This window comes from Uloborus diversus, chromosome 5 (genome assembly GCF_026930045.1).
Source record: "Uloborus diversus isolate 005 chromosome 5, Udiv.v.3.1, whole genome shotgun sequence".
NCBI lineage: Eukaryota > Metazoa > Arthropoda > Arachnida > Araneae > Uloboridae > Uloborus > Uloborus diversus.
Window position 1 is genome coordinate 73297056 of NC_072735.1, and position 18525 is coordinate 73315580.

An 18525-nucleotide genomic window follows, 5' to 3' on the forward strand; every position below is an offset into this window, starting at 1 on the left:
AACGCGATTCCGAAATAAAAAAAAATCGTTTTTTTTTCGAACCACCCTATGTCACACCCATGCGATGGAATTGAGCAATCCTCTAATAGGATTTTGTCTGACTTTGTTGTACTTTCTTGTTTCTTCGACAGATATTCAACCTGGCTTGGTCTTCTTCGTGATCCTTCCACGAATCAGACATTTGAAGCAGATCATCGCAATCGTGTCAAAGGCGATAGAAAATTCCTTTTCGGAGGAGCAGTACTTCTACAACTGGAAGGAATGCTGCATTGCCGCGGAAGAGTGCTGCGAAAGAATGACTCGTGAGCCTGTAGACCAAATCGGTTGGTAAAGATAATTTTAACTTTTATGTTCTTCACAAAATACGCATTTATACATATTCAATTGTACATTCATAAGAACCTGGATTAAGTATCCAGGATTCGTGGAAGAGCTTCAAAAGGTGGCGTGAGGAGTTGTCAAAAAAAGAAAAAAAAAACATGAAAAAGTAAAACCAAGTACAATTTACGTGAAATACACCGCCAGCTCAGTCATTTCCAGCCGAGGACTGCAGTTTCGTGGTTTTTAGCACTCATCAGCCCAGCATAGGAAAGTGACTGAGCTGGAGATGGAAAACCTCTTAAGGAAGCCAAGAGTGCGAAACAAAATGGTAGCTAATACAGGATTAGCAGACCAGACGAGTAACCGAAGCAATTTACTGAATATACCTTACCTCGGGTTCAATCTTCAAGTTGAACCGAACCATTGCTTTGGTCACTCGTCTGGTCTGCTAATCCTGTATTAGCTACCAGTTTGTTTCGCACTCTGGGCTTCCTTAAGAGGTTTTTCCATCTCCAGCTCAGTCACTTTTTTATGCTGGGCTGATGAGTGCTTAAAAAGCACGAAACTGCAGTCCTCGGCTGGAAATGACTGAGCTGGCGGTGTATTTCACGTATTTCTGCTTTAGCCTTGGCTAATGGGTGGTAATTTACTGAATAAAAGTACAATTTGTCCAATTTTGTGGACGTATGCAAACATTTTTGATATTAACGTCTTTGTTTGAAGTTTTAGTACAGTTTTCATTCCCATATTTGTGAATATGGATTTTCTTCATTCCAATATATAAAGTTAAGATTTCTAGCAAAGCATTGAAAGTAACGTGAAGTGTACTTTGTCACAGTTACAATAAAATATTCACAAACTTTTGAAGGATAAAAAATCGTAGACCTCATATTGATAATGTGAAAGTTGCATGGTAACTTCCCCTCGATGCTGGATTACCTACAGTCAATTTGTATTTAATTCTTTGATTCGATGTGTTCTAATAAAATAATACATGCTCAAAATAAAATTACGGGTTGTAATATTAAATTTTGTGTACGAACTTGTATCTCCCCCCCCCCCCCCCGCAATTATCAGCTTTACCTCTCCTAACCAGCTCCAGTTTGTAATTCCGGTTTTCCGATAGTGCAATCTGTATTGACAACACATGGTAATGAAGGGGGTGGAACTTGACCTCACATCAGTGTTCAAAGGGGAGCGCAGAGTCTATGAGAGCCCCCGCAATAAAGTTTATTATGAATCTTTAAGATGTACAACTCAAAACAAGAATCTAGCTGCAGGAATTGTTCTCTCAAAGTAGCCAAATCTTGAAGTATAAGCCATTTTTCGCCCTGTTACAATCAAAAGTCAAAATTATCATGCTGTTTGGAAATAATAGTGACTTTTTAGTGTAATGGATATTGGGAGGTGTAACTTTTGTAAACAAAAAGTACACTTTTAAACTATTAAAAAATCTATGAAAAATTCTTATTAAATAAAAGGGTTGCGTTTCTAAAATAAGAAAGTTGTGATGCCAAGACGCTTGAATTCATATAAAATCGGAACATTTATTTCTGTTCGGCCATAATGCGTTCAGTAAAAACGCGCAAAGTATCAATGGCAGTTCCATGAAAAACCTTTTTCCAAATCATTGAAAGAGCAATAATTCACTGATATGGCGGATCATTGAATAAAAAATAAATGTTCAGAGAATGGTTTTAAACTTAAATAAATATCAACTTTAAAATATTGATTAAAAGTGTAAATGAATGACATTCCCAAAAAACGCTTTTGGGAATGATGTATGATAATCTACAGAAAACTTTTAAAATTTAGATTTATAGAGCAGCTAATAGAGTCTAATAAAACTAGATGCTTTGAAAGAACCTAAAAAAAATAATCCTTACATAGAATATTTAAAATCAATATATACGACTTCCCGTTAAACACATTTGCAATTGCTCTCAATTACAATTTTCAATTATTAAAATTAGCATATCATAGTAACATCGATTCACTTTTCAATAAAAGATAAAACTTAACCTTTTTCATTAATCAGATAAAGTAACTCGCATACTGACGCATATCCCTACATGAAGTAATTAAATGGTTATTTCCCTTATAAAGAAAAAAAAACATTTAAGAAATATTCCATCCTTTCTTGAAAGTAACTTTATTTGGTTTTCCCCCTTAACGTGAAAAAAAAAAAAAATAGATTGCTGCTTTTGAAATTAAAGTAATAAATTACATTGGAAAACTTTTTTTTACTCTTCGTGGACAATTTTGTTGACAATTAAACGTGGATAATATCTTCTATTCAATTAATTTTGCGGTTCCCATGTTCTTTTGACACTGCTGTATTTTTTTCTCACCCCGTGACATTTTATTCATTACATTTTATAATTTATGTTATGTCGGAACAATTAGCTTGGGAAAAATAAAGATATAATGAAAAAAATTATAAATGGTTTTGTAGCTGCTTTTTTAGTGACAGGAAATTGTAATCTGTGATATTAATTGTCTTTTCATAAGTCTTGGAGCATTATGAAAGACTGCATGATTTAACGTGTAAAGCTACTATATTATCTTTTTTTTTTTTTTTTTAAATGTTTGTAAAACTGCATACATTTTTGATTGATGGAAAAAATATATTTCTGTACCTGCGATTTTAAAATTACTTCAGAATTATTATCAAAATAGTTCTTCCTACAGTATTTAAATATTTTCTACAATAATCTTTTCTTCTTCACAAAATTAGTAAACGACTTTATGATATTTTTTAATTCAAATCATTAGTGCTAAAGATAAAGTTAGACTATTTGCTGAGTTTTTGATAACTTCTTAATGGAAAGGATTGAACAAAGTTATTACAGTGCTGGCCAAATTATTAGACTAAAAAGTTAAAAAGTTTTTTTTGTTTTTGTGCACTATTTGTACTAAAATACTATTTATTTTACTGTTAAAGTACAGTGCATACTGTACACTAATTATTACGTTATTTTAGCATAATTTAATGTTTGCAGGTGGCAGCACTGTCTGCTTTGTTTATGTTTTTTGTTATCTACCTACCAGGAACATAACCTCAATCAGCTTAAACAGTTCACTAGTTATTTTTATTAGTGTCTTTTGTTATATTTAAAGTTAGTTTTAGGTAATTAGTGAGTATGTGTATGTGAGTATATATAATAGTGAGTATAAACAATTTTTTACCTCCTTCTTTAAAAAGTTAAGAAATGGTGTAAACCTTGTGAAAAGTAAGGCAAAAAAGACTTAAAATGCTCATCAAGAACAAGGGAATGCATACTAAATATTAGATAGTTATTTCACTGTTCGTTAATGTGTCTATAGTAGTGTAATCAATAAAGAACTTGCTTTTAAAACAGTCTTAGTCTAATAATTTGGCCAGAACTGTATTTATTGATTTAGATATTAGTAATGTTAACATTTTTGAAGATAGACTATTTTGTTATTTTTTTAATATACTCTCACTTTTAATATTTAACTCTTATGTATGCAGATGGTCCTTACTGCCCAAGAACTTGGGATGGATGGCAGTGTTGGGATGACACACCTGCTGGAACTACAGCTCAACAGCCTTGCCAAGCTCATATCTATTTTCAGACAACACCTCCATCTTGTACAAGTAAGTAAATTCTTATGCCCCATGAAGTGATGTAACGATATGAATAAATATCTTTGAGTTCAATCTGACGCTGAAGTTTGGGATGGCAGTTAATTTCTTTCATTTCTAAAAATTTCGATGCATTAATAATAATAGGGGAAATAAAAAGCAACTTGTTTAGTTATCTGAAGTAATAAAATCTTGAACTATTTTGCTGTTACATTTACACTATGTAACATGCTCTGTCAAAATGCACCAATCATGCATTTTATTATATTGGAGAAGCAAATTAAGAAGTTTCATGTCATGTTTTGCTGCATCGATGTTTCTGGGTCGATGTATACCATCGATGTTTTAATTTTGAACATCGATCTTTTTTCATCGATGTCGCACCGCTGGTGTAGACTTAAGTAACTTGACCGTAAAAGTTCAAAAGTTTTTTTATGAGAATGAAAAACATATTTTTCTTGCATTTTAAATTCAAGCTGTCCACATAATTAACCTGAATTTGATACAGTTTTTGTTGATTTTTTTTTCAGAATACGCATACAAAACTTGTTGGGAGAATGGAACTTGGCTGCTCAATGAAAATAACAGGGAATGGACAAACTACTCTAAATGTGGAAGAGTGGATGTAAGTATATCATACCTGATATTATTAACGGCCATATTCACCAACAGAGTCGAAACACCCGAACCATCGATAAACATCTTAATCAACCAATTAGAAGACTTTAATCGGCGAATCGAGTGCGGGACTGATTTTCAACTCCGCTGATGACTGTTGCAGTAAGAATACGCTTTTGTAAGATCCTAATCGCCCGCATGTCACAGCAAAGTTTCAAGGACGTCACTACCAGGGCTGTGGATTCAAAGTCGGAGTCGGAGTCGGACTGATTTTGGGGTAAATTAGTCGAAGTCGTTAGAAAATATGCCGACTCCGTGCTTCTTTTTTTCTTTCATTTTCACTGACTCTCCTTGCATTTTTTAAAAACTGACTGCCAGTAGAAATGTTAGGCTGCAAAACATGTATCAAAAGCTACTAATGAGAAAATAACTGCCATTATGGCAATCAGCTAGCTTGAGTGCTTACCGAACTGTCTGTAGCCGTCCCTCAGTTTGCTTGCTTTTTTAATTAACTAATAGCAACTATCAGCAAATGGTTTTGTTGTCTAACATTTGCAAGTAATCACTTTCAAACAAAAATCAAAATATAGTGTTTTATTCGATCTCGGTTATAAAATAGTAAAAGGAACGTAACAATTTAGTAAATCGAGTGCAAGTAAGCGCAAAGTTTAATCGGTGCAAGTAAGGAAATTTAAATCCTCAATTTCCATAGAGGTAAAATGAAATTCAGAAAGTTTTCTTTGAAGGCTTTTGTCGGCTGTCTTTTCACTCACAAGTTCATTTCTTTCGCATTGAAAAAGGTGTTCATTGTCACGCCGAAACACGTGTCTTTAGTATTCTACAATTTGTGCTATTTAAAGTTGTTATTTCTTATTTTCTTTTTTATGCACAAAGGTATTTATTTAACTTATCTTCTGTTGTTTCAACGCGACCACATCGTTGATATTATAGTAATAGAGTTAATGAAACTACGAAATTTCGTCAAGTTTGTATTTGGGTTTCTGAAAGACAAATATTTGTCTGCTATAAATATTTATTGATAGAAACGTGGAGGAAATTATTTCAACAGTTTCTTATTACTTGCCGTTGTATAAACAAAATTCATTATTAATTGTTTGGTTTTTTTCATTATTTGTGTTTTCTATATTTGTTCTTCATATCCATTAGCCATCACAAGTACTTGCTCTTTTGATAGTTTTGTACTCAAAATCGATGCATAAATATTTCTCGAAAACTTTAAATGTAGTATCAAGGGAAACAAAAATAATGTACCCGCTAGTTATGACAACATTAAGCAACAATAAGATCGCATAAAGATGATTTAGATATCAAGTTAAAGATGATCAAAAAAACAATTTTTCACACATATCTTTTATTTTTATTTCAGTTTTGAAAGAAAGTTGTAAACATATTTCTTTCTTTCTTTCTTTCTTTATTACTATTTTTTTTTTGAGAAAAATAAAGACACTATTTAAAATTTCCATTTTAAAATACTTTTTTTTAAATTTTATTGTATCATTAAGGACCTCTTTTTAATAAACATTAAAATAATGCCCAGCACATTAAAAACTGGTTTAAAATTAAACTTTGGAAAAACCGCTTTTTTGTTTTGTGTATGTAATGCTTAGTATAACTAACTACTTCAGTAAAATAATTCATACACTAGAGTATGTCGTGGTTGAATATATATATATATATATATATATATATATATATATATATATATATATATATATATATATATATATATATATATATATATATATATATATATATATATATATATATAGTGGACGCCGCTTATATGAATCACTTTTGTTCTAATCAGTTTTGATTCATTATAGCGGTTGATTCAATTAACCGGCGTCCACTGCATAATGTAACGAAAAATAAGACATAACTCCTGCGTCTCTTAATGTATATTTAGATGGTGTGTAAAATCCACCATGACCAAAAACTTCTGAATGCTTTATTGCATTATTGCAAAAAAGAAAAGAAAAAATACAGTTTTGCGGCATATTACCTGGCCTGTCAGGCAACTCGCCCACTCCATCTGGTTAAATGCCCTATTTGAGGATACATCACTAACTTGTTATAATCCGTAGAAATTTTTAAAAATTAACTAAACTACTACAAAATAATACAAATCATAATCTGAGCAACAAATGAAATATAAAATCAATTTTATTGAAACAAAATGAAAATGTAGAATATTTAAAATTTTTTATTTTATATTTTGCTATAAAGTTGTAACTACTTCTAAAAATTCGCTGAAAGTGGCTATAGTGTAAGCGTAGAAGTTCTTTATATACAAATGCTCCTGAAAAAGTCGACGCAGGCGCACTCTGATGTTGAAAACGGAAAACGCAGCTATTAGGACGTTTTGTCCGGCGGGGTGTGATATCCCAACTAATACTGCAAGAGCTTATATACTGGTTTTAAAATGTCTATAAAAGTTATGATTTTAAAAATCTCATATGCAAAACAAAAATAACTCCAGAAAGGGAAATCGTCCATAAATTTGTTATAAAGCTTATAAAAATACAAAATGAATTCCTAAATGACAAAATTTTAATCATAGTCTCTATTCATCTAACCAACATCGAAAATGCATCTGATATCACTTCTAGTCTCAAATTAAAATAAAAATTCAATATTGAAAAAAAAAAAAAGAAAAAGAAATTAAACTACAACTCCTAACATAAATGTTCGAAATTCAATCCAATTTAAAGCAGCTCATATATATATATGCAAAGTAAACAAAGTTACATCAAAAATTCCCCTTTCATAAAATATCAGCAGGTGTTTAAATTCGATAAAATTTTCAAAGGAAGGAATTTTAATTCGAAATTCCTCGTCCTGAAATAAATCAAAAATCTCCCTTGAACCATAAATTTAATATTTTTTTTTAAAGTTTGGAGTTTTTAATTTACTGATAGCGATGTTTCACCATAAGAAAGAATATCTTCTATTCTAAAAATTGCATTTGAAAGATAATGGGTAATATCTTTTGAAAAGTCGAGTTTTTCCCCTTGTTCGTCCTAAATCAAATTTTAGAAAAATATGAATACATAATGTTGAGCTTATTGTTATCGTTTGGGAATAAGTTGAATGCAAGGAAAGACTAGAAAGTAAATGTAAGTTTCTATAGCTTGAAGTCAGTTTTAAATTACCTACATTCTCAATTGTTTTAAAGTTATCGCAGTCTTGCTCGAAAAAAATGACGAATTATGTCCTTTATTCTTGAAATATTTTTATTTTTTACTCTCGAAAAATTTAGCACGAATAGGCTGTGACAAATTATTTTATGTACTTCTGTAACAATGTATAATACGATTTTTTTTTTTACTTTTTCTTACACATGTTTTGCTATTTAGCGGCGATTTAAATATATATAATAAATAAACTACACCATTTTTCTATGTAACTTGTTATTACTATTAAATCACAACTTGTAGAGTAAATTATCACAATCAGAAATTATTCTTTGTCTCATCTTACACATTTCTGATTGTAAAACAAATGGCCCAACAAATACATTCGATTTCGGCTTTATCTAACCCATATTGTTTTACATAACTCTTTAAAAAATAGCTCTATATGGTTTAAACAAGTGGTATGGTATGGAACTGAATTACATTTCTTGTTTCAAACTCTTTAGAAACATTATTTTGCAGAAAACGGTAATGCGTTATTGTTAACAAACGGGCAGAAAAAATTAAACGTTTTGTAGAGGTTTTTTTTTTTTAACATTCATCAGAATAATTCTACATCAATCAGTTGCACTCTAGGTAATACGACGTTGGTTTTCAGTTCAACATGAAGAGCGGAGATGTTCAAAGAAATTTGACCTAAAAAATGATTTGTATTCAGAGGCATAATTGACAACATATAGAAAACAGGTTGAATTAACTTTGAAAAATTATCAAGAAAATAAAATCAACAACAGCAATAGCTTTCAAAGAAAACATAAAAAATGCCTATTATTTAAACAGCGACAAGTGACTTCAATTTATGTCAGAACTAGCCCGGGCTAACGGCATAGTATTCGTCTGTCGGCTTACGTACACTGGTGTGCAAAAATTAAGGACGAAGTCGAAAAATTAGCATATCAGCTGAACGAAGAGGCAGAGCGGACAGAAAGACTAATCAGGAGATTAAGTAAGGTGATGTACGGTAGCACATGCGCAAATATGCAGGCAGACGTAATGGGGGAGTGTCTCAGTAGTATAAAGCATGTTGTCGATGTAAGATCAGTATTTCTGGCAAAGAGATTGCATGCCGTATAGCAGTTAAAATCACACCGAGTTGCTGCCTCAGCGAGAAATGGCGAATAATCAATCTGTTAGACGACATCTGGATGTTTTAACCCGAGGTCGAATCATTGGGAAGTTGGAGGAAGGCCGCAATGTGACAAGTGTGGCTGCAGAGTTCGGAATTGTGTGCTCACAGCATCGTTTCACGACTTTGGAGACAATTTCAAACTACAGGAACAGCTATCTGGGGGTTCAGTAGTGGTCGTCCACGAGGAACCACACCCGCAGATGACCGGTATATTGTCTCACAGACCAGAAGAAACAGGCGGCAGACAGCGGGAGAAATCGCTAGATACACGACACCAGGCGACTGGATGAACGATATCACGTTTTGCCGTGGTCAAAAGACTGCACGGTGGTGGTCTGTTTGCACGACGCCCTATACGGTGTGTACCTTTAACGCCTGCCCATCGTAGAAGGCGTTCTCTGTGGTGCCGGGAACACCGGAATTGGATAAACAATGGATGGGGACGAGTACTCTTTACAGATGAGAGCAGATTCAGTCTGAGTACCGATTCTCATCGCATACTCATCTGGAGAGAGCGGGGAAGCCGCAATCATCCCTCGAACATCATTGAAAGGGACAGGTATGGAGGTCGCGGTGTTCTCGTTTGGGGAGGCATCATGCTTGGTAGTCGTACAGACCTTCACATCTTCGACGCAGGTTCAGTCAACGGGATCCGTTATTGTAACGAGATTCTTCTTCCATATGTGCGTCTTTTTAGAGGCGCTATGGGTCCGCAGTTCCTTTTCATGGACGACAATGCACCATGTCATCGCACAGTAGCTGCCGAACAGCTCTTAGAGAGTGAGGATATTGAACGTATGGGTTGGCCGGCACGATCTCCGGATCTCATTCCCATCGAGCATGTATGGGATTTTCTAGCCAGACGCTTGGCAGCTCGTACCTTACCACCAGTAACGATTCGGGAGCTTCGATTGGCGCTGCAAGACGAATGGGCAGCAATGCCTCAACAACTCATTGACACCCTCATTCTCAGCATGGGCAGACCTGTGAAACCTGCCTAGCAGTCGGGCGAGATCATATCCCCTACTAAAGACCGGATGTTTCTTGCTGGACACCCATCACAGGGATGTTTCGGCCCTCAGTCGCACTGCGCTCCATGCTCCTTTTTTAATAAAGCTTCTTTTTATCCCTCTGATTTCTCTTTTAGTAAGTGTTGCTTACATTACACATGTCCTTACGTATTGGGGATCTTAAGGTATTAAATGTGTTGATTTGGAAAGCTTTTGTACAAAGTTATATTGAAAAAACCGTCTCGTCCTTAATTTTCGTACACCAGTGTATATCTGAATATATGCAGATCAGTCATAGTCTTAAACTGTTTTGGTTAAATGAGAAAACCTCGCCCAAAACTAATTTCGTTGATTTGCAAAATGCATTGCGTTGCGTCTACAGCTTTTCGATTGCATTTAGGCATTGGGTATGTTTGATTGGCGCAACCGTTTAATTCTGGCTCACCGGAGCCTAACAAGAAGCGTTCTAATAGACTACCAATTAACCGATCATATATAAAAGCATTCTATAGATACTCACCACACTAACCACTGACGTCATTAAACGTCATGAAAACAACCTTTCAAGTTATCTGGTAGCTCTGCTCGAACCTGACCATTTATTTCTAAATAAATACCAATAAATAAATAAATAAATAAATGCAAAACGAAAATTTATTTTATCATAAAGTAATATAAAAGGTTGAATTTCCAAAAACCAAAAATCTGAGAACATTTGTGGGCATGTATTTCGGGATTACAAGGAACCCTGATTGGTTTGTAACCCCGAAACATGTACAAGTTTTTACAAATTTGTGTTTTTCTTACAGATGTCATTATATTTATTCTTATTTCTCTGATCTCTACACATAACTACATCAAGTATCACAAAATAATGTCTATAAATTACCATACCTTGTTTTTTCAAATCTAAGTTCCTATAATTTACATAATAAATCTTACAAATACAATGTGTTTTGTGTGCGTGTTTTTTTTTTTTTTTTTGAGCAATCACGATTGCTTATTGTTCTCACTTGACAGTTTTGATGTCCTATGATTTTATTCCCCCCCCCCCGCCTCACTCGGCAGCACCACACCTTCGACCGGCCGCCTCACGATGCTACTCCTCCAGCGAAAACCGTCTCCAGGTTGCGTCACTTACTTGCCTACACACACACACACACACACACACACACACACCACATACACATAAGATACATACATAGATACCGATACATACATAAACACAACACATACACACACAAACACATACACACAAACGCATACACACGCACCTACACATACACACAACTACCCACACAAACACACATACACACAACTACCCACACAAACACACATGCCTACACACACATACACATACCCCCTACACGCAAGCAAACAGACCCCCCTCACACAAACACTCGTGATTGCGAAAAACATAATTTGAATTCAAGATGTCAAAGTTCAAATTATTATTTTTTTTTTAAATAATTTTTTTTAGGAACATCGGCGGTTCTTATACTTTCACATAGCAACATATGCTGTTTCCGTTGTTTCCATGATTCCAGCCCTGATCATATTTTCAGTATACAAGTAAGTACGTCTTCACTTCTATTTTATTTTTTGCAATGCTGTCCAGGAACATTTTTTAATGCATAAGTATTTACTGAATTATTGTCACTTGTTCTGCTTTTTTAGCAGTTTCCAAAAACAATTATTTTTATGCACTTCACGGTCTTTAAAAAATTGTGTGCTCAAGATCGTTAAAATCGATGCATCGTTTAAGTTTAGTTAAAATTATCATTGTATAGTATGATTAGTATGCGTCATTATTAAACCAATGTAAAAACAAACATGAATTAGCAACAAAAATAAAATTAATCCTGCGCTCAGGCTTGATGTAGACAAACGTACAATAAGTTGCAAGAAAAAGAAAGAAGACTAAGGAGTCGCCACCAGAAATAAACGAACCTATAATGAACCTTTATGAATTTCGATTTTACGTTCAAATCCGACTATTATATCCTAAGTTATTAGGACAGGAGAGACAAACAGACAGATCAACAGACAGACCGACAGATTTACATGTAACCCTTCTCGATACCCTTACTTTTGTATTTTATGCTTCAATTTTTATTTCATTACAGTTGATCATCAAAAATCAGAACGTCAAAAATCCGAAATGTCAAAAATCCGAACGAACTTGTACTATGAAGTTTTAATAAATTTTTCTTTATATTCAGTAAACATTGACCGTTAATATTTGTTAAAGAATGTAATCACACATTAAAACGTTATGTACTGCATTGTGATTATGTACATTCCTATCGTACAATCACATTATTTGATTAAATGAGACTCAATTCCTGAACAGTATTTTCTTGAGTACTGTCAAAAATTCGAACCATCTATAGTTAAAATTAGTTCGAATTTTTAAGGTTCTACTGCGTTAAATTTATTTTTAGTACTTTTTTTGTTCGGGTTTTTTTTTTTTTTGGTATTTTTGTAATACTTTGAGCCTTCTTTCATGTCCTTATTTATTTTTTGCAGCTTACGGAAAGATAGATTAAAACGGTAGCAGAAAAAATAGTACACTTTAATCCGCAAATTAAGAAAAGAAAAAACTACTTTAAAGATTTTTTTAAATATTTCACATGCACTCGTGTTTCAGGTATGTAAAAATAATATTGTATTATAGACAAATTCTTAAAGAGATTAGTGAGCTTTTCTTGTCGTAACCAAGTGTCAACTTTTTATGTTTTTGCGTTGCTTGTCACTTATTCAATACCAAATATTTTCCAGATCTTTCTTGTCTTCGCTTGAAACAGTTATTTCAAAACAAAATGTAGCGATGTAGAACCTGTATATAAAAACGGGAAAAGAAAAGCTTTGTTTCTTCTCTTTAAATTTAAGCAATTATATTCATTATCAGAATTTGAAATTACCTTGCGTGAATTATTTTACGCTAGTTAAAATTACATCATTAATCTTCCTTGATTTTATGCATCAAAATAAAGTTGATGATAAGAAACCACTTATTTCTCCCAATTTAACATGAAGAAAAAACGAAGCAAGAAGGATGGACTTATTTCTCAACCTTAATATTATATCAGCACAAACGCTTAGTATAAAAACATAAAGAAACTTCTGAACAGTACTTAATGACCTAGAAGAACGTAAATGTAGAACAGAAAAAAAAATATTAATGTGAAAATTGTTAAAATAATGTATAAAAAAAGTCATTTCGTTTCCATTTTGTTTCCAATTTTTATGTAATGTTGTGAATACCATTATTTGTAAGCGAATATGCACGTAAAAATAAGGAGAGAGAAACTAAGAGGGAAATTCCCACGCAGGGAAAATCCACGTGGGTAAAAATAAAAATTGTTATTAATTTCTAAATTAGCCTCTGGTTCGTTTTTTTTTTTTAATTCTTCATATTTGGGAATCCTGGGCTTGTATGCAAACAACTTTCCTGATTTTTGGCTTGGCAACTCTGAATTACCTGTCACATAAGCATGTAGTTGACGCGTTACTGTGAGTATGTTTTCTAACAGATCAACAGCTTCGTATAAGTTTTGAGGAAAAAAATGCTTTCTTGCTATTGCAAAAAGTAAGAAAATTTTTATATCTGCAATTATTTTCATCTTCGAACCTACAATAGTGGAATCATTAGAAAACTTTCTAATATTGAGCAACAGCGACCCGTCTTTCATCGCAACAAATGAAGTCTTAATCTGATTATTCCATTTCTAAAATATAATTTAATTTCAAAATGGCGAGTTGGGGTAGGTAGGTGATTTTGTTTTGGGGGGGGGGGGGGGGGGAGTGTCTGAATTTGCATATGCTCCCTTTCCAGTCTTAGTTCAGTTTATACACTTTTTTTCGCCATTGATAATCTTTCAGATTTTTGCATTTTCTGAAATAAAAGCAGTCGTTTCAGAAACATCTAAAAAACCTCATCTTCCGTACGAAAATACCACACTCTATCGTACTCTTCTATGTACTAGTATTCTAAGGCTGTTGTCGTGTATGCTTTGTTGTGTGTTCTCATTTTTAGATTCACCTTTTCTGTCGGATGGAATCTTACCTGTGTTTGAGTCAGAACTATATTCCTAAGAAAGCAATCTTTTCCCAGTCTTTTTGCTTACGTGGTTGTCAACCATGTCAACTAGTTAATATTATGCCATTTAAAGAGTTTCAATATGTGACACGATGCCTAACAGAGCTATTCTTTTTACTCTCTGCGCTTTTAAACAAATGTAAACTCACCTAGGAGTTCAAAGAAAAAACATAAATGCTTTTTTAATTAAAATTAAAAAATGTCATCTGAGTTTGCAATGCTTTCCTTTCAGATTATTCTTAGCGAACTGTTCAAGGGAATGACACTTAGCGATTAAGAAACATCCACTGTTTCATCAGGCGATCGCGGTGACCTTGTTGCTATACTTGACAGCACAATCTTTCACGCTGACCTCACTAGAAAGCTATAATACGCATACAAATTTAAATTTTTTGGCACCTGTGTTTCCCTTGTAATTTCATGCTTTGTCATAAGAGTCAACCACTAGTGCAGTGTCAACTACTGGTGATTACCTTACAACCTCAGAAAATTAAAGTTTAAAAAGTTTGCCTACGTACTCCGGTCTCTTCTAAAAGAAAAACGCACAAATACTTCATTAAGTAAAAATTTAAATTTTGATTGCTTTGTAGATCAGCATAGCTTTTCCAAAAAAAAAAAAAAAACTAACATGATTTCCCGTATTTTTAGGCAATTACAGGTACAACGAATAACAATGCACAAGAACCTATTTCTGTCGCTTTTTCTGAATGGGGTTGTTGTCCTGCTCTTCAAATCTTTGGTCGTGCTAGATGAGTTTAATAGATCACCTACGTACCAAACTACCATGCAAAAGAACGGAGTAAGTAAGTTATTATTCAAGGGTATATAGTCGAGCCTGTTATCCTGAACCTGCTTAACTCAAAAACCTTTCCAATGTTACAAATTTTAAATTTCGTTACATTTGTAGTAGAAATTCTAACGTTTTCTCATGTTTTTCTAAAAAACCTCTACAAATCGAATTTCCAATCAGCAAAGAAACCTGCTGAATCTGAAAGTTCAAATCGAATTTCCAATCAGCAAAAATACTCTGGTAAATCTGAAAGTTTTATGCGAGTTTGTTATTGCCTTTTTATTCATGTTTCAATTCATGTACCTCGGCATTAAATCAGGTTATTTCAATGAGATTGATGTCGTATTATCGGAATTTTAGTTGTTCTTAAATGTATTATGAAATATTTCATCCTATGTTACATACCTGGAAATTAGACACTGTTTTGAAAATTGTATCAACCAAGTCTCGGCCTTTGGCGATACATTGAGTGAAACCCGATATCTGAAGTTTCATTCAACTCTTTCCTCCGTAGCGATGGGTGCGTTCACGATTTCTCGGCTGATGTTGTTTCAGTACTTCGGTATGTGTCAACTCACGTCACAACTGATTGTCGACCAGGAACATGAGCTCGGGGGGCAATCTTGAAGTGTGTGCGGAAGGATCGCTGTGTTGCTAATATTGAGCGACCATTTGAAAAGTAAGCCTCTTCGGCACACACACGGTGTTCATTCGTCCAACGCACTCTTGATCACGAAAAGAAGGCGGATGACATTGACGCAAAAACATCATTTGAATCATTTGTAATAGGTTATTTCTTATTATTTTGGAATAGATGGGATTAGCGAGACCATGCCTCTTACTATTCGGTGCTTTCTGGCAAATTCTACCTTTTACAAATGATGCAAATGATGTTTGGTCATTCGCCTTCTTTTCGTGGTCAAGCTTTAATGAACGGCGCTGAGAAGAAACTTCCGAAACCACCTATTCGCATGAGATCAACCGCGCCATCTTATGGTCATTTCTTGCTTCGTGGCAGTGACTTAAAATAAACAAATTGTGCCCCCCTTTCCGTATTACACTGTATTTCACGATCTAACACACCTCGGTGCTTATGTTGATTTTTGCTCCGCAAGAGCTCTTATATAGAGTGCTAAAGTATTTTCCAAATGTTTTAAACATTCTGTACTTTATCAGAAACCCGAAATAAAAACTAATAACGACACGTTGATGATATTTCCAGGTTTGAGCATTTGTACCAGGCGAATCGAATACAGTATTAGGTCACAGTTTATTTTTGATACATCAGCCGAGTTTTTGCTTCAAAAGACAAAATATATTTTACCAGTCGTTTTAAAGAGCAGCATTTCTTCTGTATGCACAGTGCACACACAGTATATAAGGTCACAGTTTGTTTTTCAGGTACATCAACCACATTTTTGATTCGATGGACAAAAAGTATTTTACCAGTCGTTTCAAAGAATAGCATTTATTCTATATGCACAGTGTATTTGGTCACAGTTACGTACATCAGCCGAGTTTTTATTTCAATTGACAAAATACATTTTACCAGTCGTTTTAAAGAAAAGCATTCCTTCTGTATGCTGATTTCGATCTGCAGTATAAATAACAATGCTTTCACAATATTTTATTGGTAAAAATATGAATTGAATCATAACATTGAACAAAATATTTAAATTTTGAAGCACGAGTTTTGCACCTAATACGCAGCTTTTATATTGCTTATTTTGAGTATCAAACTTACTAAGTGTAGGTTTCTAAAAGACGTTTTAATCAAGTTTTTACTTAACATAAATTTACGAGCTTTAAAGCAAATTTTAGTTCCAATTTGTTCGGAAGAAATTCTAACAAAACTAATAACTCCAAATCATGCAATCGTTATAACTTTAGCACAATCGTACTTGCGTTTCAAACGAACATTCCATTGTGCTATTGCATTTGACGTGCTCGAATTCAATTATTTTTCTCGACCGAGCTCTTAACGACATTTTTAGAGCAATGAACAATACTTTAGCAAGAGTTTTAGTTTCAATATGTACCCTTTTGGACACATTAATTTGTGATAACAATTATTTTCTCTAACACTATCTTTATCGACGTTTATGAAAACTATTAATAATATCAGTTAGGGTGCAAAAACGAAATACTTCACAATAATACCTTTTCAATTTAATTTATTATAGATTATTTTATTGCTTTAGGCAACCTGTAGAGCTTTGTTCGTCCTGACAAAATACTTTCGCATGACTAACTACATGTGGATGTTTTGCGAAGGATTTTACCTCCATAAGCTTATTGCTGCAGCTTTTGCAGAACAAAAGAATCTACTGATGTTTTATATCATAGGATGGGGTGAGTACACCCAAAATTAATGTTTGTTTTTGCAACGATTTTCTTTACGTAACAAATATTTTTTTTTTTTTACATTCTCAAAATTATTTTAGTATGCTGTGATTTGATATTATGAACGTTTGTTTATATCCCCCTTCAAATTAGAGAAAGTTCTAGCACGTTTCCGTTCTATGCTACGTCTATTCTGAAATACATCCGCATATATTACTTATCATAGCATTATCATGTTGTTTCACTCATGTCATGAACATGTTTTACATACAATTCGCATTTATTTGAAAATCGTACTGGTTTCCAATTCTTTGACCAGTACATGTATATGTTCCAATATTATTTTTAAAAGGATTCATTCCAGGAGCTTTTCTTCTACAGTCGAGCCCGATTACTGCAATATATAAAAGAATATTCCGCTTAATGTTTTCTGTTTTTAATGTTCCAAACCGTTGTAATTTGTCATTTTGATTCCGGATAATGGAATATCTCGGTTATTAGAATACTTTTTGGTAGAAAAATGACTATTATATTAAGTTGGCCCTACTGTATAGAATTTTTAGTTTTATAAACACATCTAATATGCCTTGCTTAGAATCTACCAATACTAATATCCCCAAGAAAGATTGGGTACATTGTTAAAAGCTAACGAAATTTTTACGATAAATACTACTGTAAAATAGCAATCACATTGCAGAAAAATTTTACAGTAAATTGTACAGGAAAAAGTAAGCAATTGCAGAACTAATGTGTACGCCACGTGATTTTTGGCGCGGAAGCATATGTATCTCCATTCGTGCCCACCTTTCTTGCCTCATATGTGTGTATAGAATAGCGAATCGATATACGAACGCTAAAGGGGCCGTTATTTTCACCCAGAGCAATATACCAGAGAGTTTTCATTTTTTCTATCATAAAATTTTACTTTGAAATAGGATTTTACGGTAAAAAGTACTAACAATATGGATACCAGTTCTTTTGTGAAATTTCAGGAAAGTTTTTCCACAGTGAACCACCCCCTTAAACACTAGTTCCTCCTCCCAAGGACGATACCACCCATAAAAATACTAATACTCCTGACCCATAACAATTTCACTTATTCCTATTCTCAGTTCTCGCCTGTATATCGTAGTATCCGTTAGCTAGTACCATCTATCCTTAAAAATTTAAGCTTGCCTTTCTGCTGTAAAATTTGTACCCACTACTGAGAGTTAAGGTAAAATTCTTATTTTTGTGATACGTTGTGGCTCTGTTTTCCACTCAATTTTAGTAGCATTTAGTAATTAATGTTCATATTAATTTATTATACTTTCATTAATTTTCTTTCGCAGAACATAGTTTATTTAGTAATTTATGTGTCTTTGCAATAAAATTTTATGACATTGCA

At 33.5% G+C, this 18525-nt stretch overlaps 1 protein-coding gene across 1 annotated transcript in view; it reads left to right on the forward strand.

The window, feature by feature from the left end:
* LOC129222967 (calcitonin gene-related peptide type 1 receptor-like) overlaps positions 1-18525 on the forward strand; it is a 37536-nt gene that overhangs the window by 1731 nt on the left and 17280 nt on the right. Inside the window, 7 exon segments of the mRNA XM_054857529.1 lie at positions 132-204; positions 206-323; positions 3818-3943; positions 4462-4556; positions 11384-11475; positions 14654-14804; positions 16997-17147. Of these exon segments, the coding sequence (XP_054713504.1) occupies positions 132-204; positions 206-323; positions 3818-3943; positions 4462-4556; positions 11384-11475; positions 14654-14804; positions 16997-17147 (806 nt within the window).